Source organism: Anneissia japonica, unplaced genomic scaffold, assembly GCF_011630105.1.
Source record: "Anneissia japonica isolate Jap-2015-1 unplaced genomic scaffold, ASM1163010v1 scaffold3334_len1275209_cov185, whole genome shotgun sequence".
Lineage (NCBI taxonomy): Eukaryota > Metazoa > Echinodermata > Crinoidea > Comatulida > Comatulidae > Anneissia > Anneissia japonica.
Genome location: NW_022738561.1, coordinates 961,104 through 968,042, shown reverse-complemented (window position 1 = coordinate 968,042; position 6,939 = coordinate 961,104). Strand labels below are relative to the sequence as shown.

At 35.5% G+C, this 6,939-nt stretch overlaps 2 protein-coding genes across 2 annotated transcripts in view; both read right to left on the bottom strand.

The window, feature by feature from the left end:
* LOC117117625 (maltase-glucoamylase, intestinal-like) overlaps positions 1–5,135 on the bottom strand; it is a gene marked incomplete in the record, with an annotated part of 45,545 nt that extends 40,410 nt beyond the window's left edge. Inside the window, 6 exon segments of the mRNA XM_033261993.1 lie at positions 806–931; positions 1,298–1,410; positions 2,570–2,666; positions 2,775–2,943; positions 3,787–3,932; positions 4,587–5,135. Coding sequence (XP_033117884.1) covers positions 806–931; positions 1,298–1,410; positions 2,570–2,666; positions 2,775–2,943; positions 3,787–3,932; positions 4,587–5,018 — 1,083 coding nt within the window.
* Positions 5,136–6,878: 1,743 nt separating this feature from the next.
* LOC117117641 (alkaline ceramidase 3-like) overlaps positions 6,879–6,939 on the bottom strand; it is a 29,850-nt gene continuing 29,789 nt past the window's right edge. Inside the window, exon 10 of the mRNA XM_033262017.1 lies at positions 6,879–6,939. This exon is cut by the window's right edge and continues 1,974 nt beyond it. The gene's annotated coding sequence lies outside the window, so the exon portion shown is untranslated.

Genomic DNA, 6,939 nt, shown 5'->3' with positions numbered 1-6,939 from the left:
ATATTTAACCCAGCTATAACAGACAATATCACACTCACATAAACAGCAAAATAGAACATATAATACAGTTGATGTGCTACAGCAAAGATATAGATACATTTTGTGAATGGCTATATGACTGCTAATTTCGTGAATGACTATATGACTGCTATTAGGCCTATAAGCTATTACAAGCTGTAGCTAAAATGAATAGCTAGGCTAAATGCTACCGTATATTAAATGCTAGGCCAATCATGCTCTTTAATGGCCTGTTCTACATCAAGATAATGCTATAACGCAACCTGGGTACCCATAAATAAGTGGCGGCCGTCAGATAATTAAGTGGCGGCCGCCAGATAATTAAGTGGCGGCCGCCAGATAATTAAGTGGCGGCCGCCAGATAATTAAGTGGCGGCCGCCAGATAATTAAGTGGCGGCCGCCAGATAATTAAGTGGCGGCCGCCAGATAATTAAGTGGCGGCCGTAATTATATGGCGGCCGCCACTTAATTATCTGGCGGCCGCCAGATAACTGATTTGAAATTTTTATTCACTGTTGACACTAACGGGCTTCCGTACCTTCCCACTAACGTTGAGAAAGCGTTGTGGGTTAAGATAGCAGTAGTTTATGGCACGCCAGGACGGACATAACTATGTCAAACTCATATTCCTCATCGCGTTTACTCACTACCAATCGAGTATGTCCGTCCTGGCGTGCCAGAGCTTTCACCCGCGAGATACAGTAAGCCAAAATCTCCTCACCTACTACTGAAAATCAGCAAAGTTACGTGGGGTAACCATTGAACCCACTATAAATTATAACTTACGTGTGGTATATCAGCTTCATAAACTTCGTTCACAACTTCCTTAACACGCTCTAAGGTACCGTAGTGCCAACGACTTAGTTGAAATCCTAACGCCCAGTACGGTGGCATAAGAGGCATGCCGATTAACTACATTTGAAAAAATAATATTGTTGAAGTCTGTGCCGGCCAAATAAGATTTTAGATATCAGTATCAATTAGACCTAGTACTAAAAATTTAGAAGAAAACAACCGCTATTAAATTGTATTACTATTATTATTATTATTATTATTATTATTATTATTATTATTATTATTATTATTATTATTATTATTATTATTATTATTATTACCATTACCATTGTCATTTTCATTATTATTATAATCATTGACTTCGACATCATTATAGTATAATTATATTATACTTCTTATTATCATTAATATTGACATTACTAATATTTCATAAATTCCCATGATTATTATTATGATTGTACGTATTATAAACATGACACTTACCTCAGATAATTGCATAACAACATTTTCTGGTGACGGACCGAAGAAATAATAGAAATCAAAAATACCACCAATAGTGCGGTAAGTAAGTGCTGGCATGGGCTGCAGGACGACGTCTGCAAATAAGAAAGGCGAAAAATGGAACATTGTGACGTCATAGTAGGCCTACAAGTTCACGCACCACAATAGACCATTGCGGAGTGTCAATCAAACTTAACGACTGACCAATTAGAATAGGGTCAGGAATACGCGCATCACAAACGCGTATGTTTTTTACACTGTCATGTCGTTTTGTGGGACCTTAGCAACAACATCCAAGGGGCGGGGCTTAGCGGAAAGGACCATTGTAAAGTCACAGTTTATCTTTTAAGGTTTTAGAATAATAGTTCAAATGAATGTCACCACAATATGAAAAATAATTACAAATAAATAATCACATATAGAATAAAATAGTATTCATATTCTTTTGTTCAGTCATTCATTCAAAACTTAAATTCAACAAGAATGTTGGAAAACTACATCACGTTTTCTAAACTCAGTATTTTGTTTTGCTAATATGTATATTTCAGAAAATCAAACAATTTTACCAATAAAACTAATAAACGTACAGCAAAAAGTATGTAGAGCACGTACATATTAATTTCACTGTTCCGCCCTGTTATGATTAGATATTAAAATTAGGTCCTAGTAAACACTGGTTTACTAGGAGATTTTGAATATAGGAGGTAATACAAAGATTAGATAAATATTGAAATATAATTTGACCAGGGATGGTTCCAGGATTTGCCCAACGCACTGATAAGGGCTGATGTCCTCGACGAGAGCAAAATAGACTTGGTTGGTCGTCACTCAAAGTCTTACGAAAGTTGTGCAGGAGGGCGAAGCCCTACGAAATATGACAATTTAGAGTTTCACAAGCTTATTTAATCGATTTTAGAGTCTACTAATATGTAGAAAATACATATAATTTTTTTCCCGGACGAATTATGGTTTATCTCCGCGACAAGTGAGGGCAGATCTCCCTGACAGGATGATGGCGACCCGGTTCCCCCGCTGGCGTCACCCCTGTCAGTTAGTCCTACCATCAAGATTTTTCGAGCCCAATCTTGTCAGCATTGCCTTTTCTGATTCATCCATTTAGAACTAAAAATCCGAACAAATTGTGAGTTGACGACTGGTGCGCAAGTTAGTAATTCGAGTTGTAAGACACAAAAATAATGTTATCACCAAAGATATTAACAACTTCAGCAGTGGCTTTACTTCAAGCGATCTTACCCATTGCGTTGCTATTCAAAAGCAAAATTCCGTGTGCGTTTCCATCGTCCTCTACAACCATATGATATGGGTGCGCGCCGTAAACGTTCCATTCATCCTATAACAACGGAAACATTTTTTAAGTACTGTAAAACAAAACTATTATGTTTTTATTGAATGTGGTGAAATCAAATAGAATAGAATCCAATACAATAAACCATCTTACAATTGGAGCGACATCCCGAGTAAAAATTGCCCAAGTTTTCCAGTCTAAATTGTGTCTGAATTGTCTGTGGTTGTGTTCTCCAAAGCCGTAGAGGTTCTTTGAAGGCAGTAATGTCGATATCTGAAGGAACTGATCTTCGAAAGTAAAGCCACCATAGGATGTGTCAAAACTGAAAAAATAATAGCAGTATGGCGAGTCTAATGGCCGAGCAGTTAAGGCAGGTGTTCCAATAATGCCGGCGCTGGTTCGGGTGGCACGCTCGTCTATATGGTTCTGTTGTTAGAACAGGTTTTCTAAAAACCATGAACCGTAGGCTCAGTGTAGACAATTGGCTCATGTGCCCATGTAAAAGAGAGGGTTGTTAAGAGAGTAGGTTAAAGGTAGAACACTGCTGTGAACAGACTACAGTTACCACAGGGAAGCTCGGACACGAAAGAATAACTTATGTACGCGTTATCCACACCTCGAGCGATTTGAAACTTAATATAAACAAAAGCACTAAGTAGTAGTAATAATAGCACAGTATTAATAATAAGACATATTCCAATTCAACCCAATCCAATTCAATGAGAACATTTGTAAAGCGCCTTTCTTTGTAGATACGAAGCGATGCACCAACATTAGGCACCTCACAACCCATAATAGCCTAACCCAAGCACAGATAAAATAACAAATCAAAAGGAGCAGTGGCAAAGTTTGGAATCATAAATAAATCATGCAACAATAAATAAAATAAGAATATAAATGGGGATAATTATTAAAGAGATAAGTCTTTAAGTGGACCTAAAGACAGCCACAAATGGTGAAGATCGAATGTGCACTGGAAGGTTGATGAAAATTAACATTCAAAGCTGATCTGGTAAGAATTTGCTTATCATTCCAGATAAATGATAACATATACTTCAGACACAATAATATAATATTCATATTCTCCAAGAATTTTATCAAGAAAAAATGCAAATCTATACAATAATAGGCATGTTAGACAAATGACAATATTACGATAGCATACATTTTAGTTCCGGTACTCTTTCGGATAACTTGGAATTTGAATGGCCTTGTTTGGTACGTGACATCATACATTGGATTCTTAGCTTTCGTTGTAGGCACTGGTAAATCAATAGGTACTTCAAAACGTTGCCTAGATGGGTCGAATATCTGAAAGACACGTTTTTAATTATGTTTTCTTACAACATACGTCGATTTGCACATTAATGAAAACAAGATAGGCTTAATAATAATAATTATTGTTATTATTATTATGACCATCACCTCACTATCGTCGTCGTCATTGTCATCATCATCATTATCATCATTATAATATGACATAGAGGTCTCTATGATATGTGGTCTATAAGTCGACCATTATTATTATTATATATTGTCACTATCATCTTCATCATCATCATCATCATCATCATCATCATCATCATATGTATCATAATCATCATATGTATCATAATCATAACTATCGTTATTATCATCATTCATCGTAATTATTATCATCATCATTATATAATATTAATTATTATTATTATTATTATTATTATTATTTTTATATTACATAAGTGCAATTGAAAATACTTAAGAAATCCTTCATCTACAAGTCTATTTATATAACAAGTATTCTAAACTATATTTTCATTGAATTGTTTTAGTTCGGTGCTACCATTTTAATTTTAACGTAATTATTTTTATTATTATTGCTGCTGCATGCCTTCTGGTTTTGTTGATGAAAATAAAGACGTCTATTTTTACCCACCAGAACCAGAACCATTATGTGATTGATTATCTAAGTGATGTAGCACATACCTTAACCCTTAACCTTGAATCAGTTTGCATTTCAACGTCAACTTGAATGGTATTGATGTCTTTATTGTACCTTGACGGTTGGTCATTTAGCCTTTGTAACTTAGCTTGCCACCCGACATTTGTCTTCACAATGTCGTCTCGAACAACATTATAGCCCCATGTTAATGGGTAAAAGCACCATGGCGCCATTTTATCCGTGCTCGTGCTTTTCCAAACACAGCCCCTTTCTGCACATTTGTTCCTATCGACATCCTCCTCTACCCCATTTTTTGGGTAGCAATCAAATCGTTCTTGATCCTTGATTTCATTAATGTAGACTGCGTCAGGGTCTGGCGTATCATCCTTGGTTCCTAAGCCAACTCCTAAACCAATAGCTAAGGCTGTTACTGCCGCGGCTAGCAAGCAAATAATTACTATACTTCTTGTTTCCATTCTGTTTGCAAAAAACAAAAATGCTGAGGTTTATCAAGAGTTTATGGTAATGGTTTGTAGTACCAATACGCTGCTGTATTATTTGTTGTAGACAATACCATTAAATCTTATCACTGGGTTAATAATTCAAAACTGTTTATTAAGTCGTTCTTATGTAAAGTCAGGGCGTATTCCACTGTTCAAAGGTTGCGGCCCGTGAATAGAAATTAAAAACCTTATGTGTTTTTCACGGCCCGACACCGATCATACGTAAAAAGTAACATTAAAACTCAGAATAAAGTGGTGTAAAAGCAATGCTTGGAGGTTTTTGGAAGGTCACTGGATGCATCAAAGTTTGGGTGCGGCCCTCGGTGTTAAATCGAAAATTCACTTTGGCCCTCGCCGACCGATTTTTATGCCCACCCCTGCTCTTAGCTATATGGTACTTAGTAGCTAGCTCAGGTTTTGTATCTACATTATTGTGTATGTATATAGTTTGACTACAAGAATTGGTTCAAGTTGGACAAAATCTATTACACATTTTGAAAATGTGCCAAATGGACAAAGGTAGAGGCCGTTGAGGTCTATATATCTTGGCAACCACATTCATGTTCATTTGCTTTACTTGTAAACTTTGTAAAGAATTTTTGAACATTTACACAAGCTGCAAGGCATGGACCTCTTTGCTGTGCATGTCTTACCTTTTTCAGTAGGCATTTTCCCGTTTACTTCAATGGAGCAATTATAACGGTATCGGTGATGATTATTAAGATGATGATGATGATAAAGATGAAGATGGTGGTGATGATGATGATGATAACGATGATGAATTTATAACAGTTGTAACAAAAAAGTGAGCAGGCTGGTTGCCCCTGGACATTTTCCCCAAGGGAATGTTCCCCTTTATTCCACCGGACATTTTCCCCAACCCGTGATATTTCCCCCTGTGACATTTTCCCCGCACTTTTGCCCTTCCCCAGGACAATTTTCCCCTGACTTTCCCCACCCCTTACATCATTTCTCATATTTAATTTCAATTATATATTTTAACTAACAATACATTTTAATTTTTTTATTTTACTTAATTTTAAGGAAGTAGGCCTGGGTAGGCATGCCTTAGTGCAATAAAATACTACCCGCTTTATAGCTTACATTTTTTGTATAAATATTTTCCATGTTATCAGTATGTTTATGTAAATTTTTTGTTAATAACTAAAAAGATTGAGTAATAAAAAGAAGAAATCATGTAAATCTTGTTGTTACTTGTGCATTTGGGCTACTTAATAAATGTTAATGAGTTAGTACATGAGAGGATGTAAATCTTAATGTATTCAATGTTCTTCTTTTAACTTTTTAACGCATGGGGGAAATGTCTAGGGAGAAATTGTCTTGGGGTGCAAAAGAAATACAGGGGGAAAATGTCCGGGGGAAATGTCTTGGGGGAGGGCAATGTGGAATGTGGAAAAAAGAAATAATTGAGACTATTATACCACGGAAATTCTTAAATTTATGAAGGGAATTAAAGAAACGAAAATAATTTGAAGAGAAAGCATGATCATCCGATTTCACTATGAAGAACATATTATCATGGAGGTATTTATACCTCCGTGATATTATTAACACAACTGGGATACGGGACATTGGTGGCCCGAGTTAGACATCCTTTAGCAGACATTGAGCTGAATTAAATATGAGCACTGTTTCACAAAAAATTGAGTTTATATTCATTTATATATATATATATATATATATATATATATATATATATTAATATTTATATTTATATTGTTTTCTTTTATTAAATATGCACCAAAATGACACAACTTCACGACACTTCACTTCATGACAAAACAGGCAAACAAAAAGTGCAAATTTTGAGTATAATTTATTCATTGCTGAATATCTTGGAAAACAATTTCATGGTTTATAAACATTGTTAAAT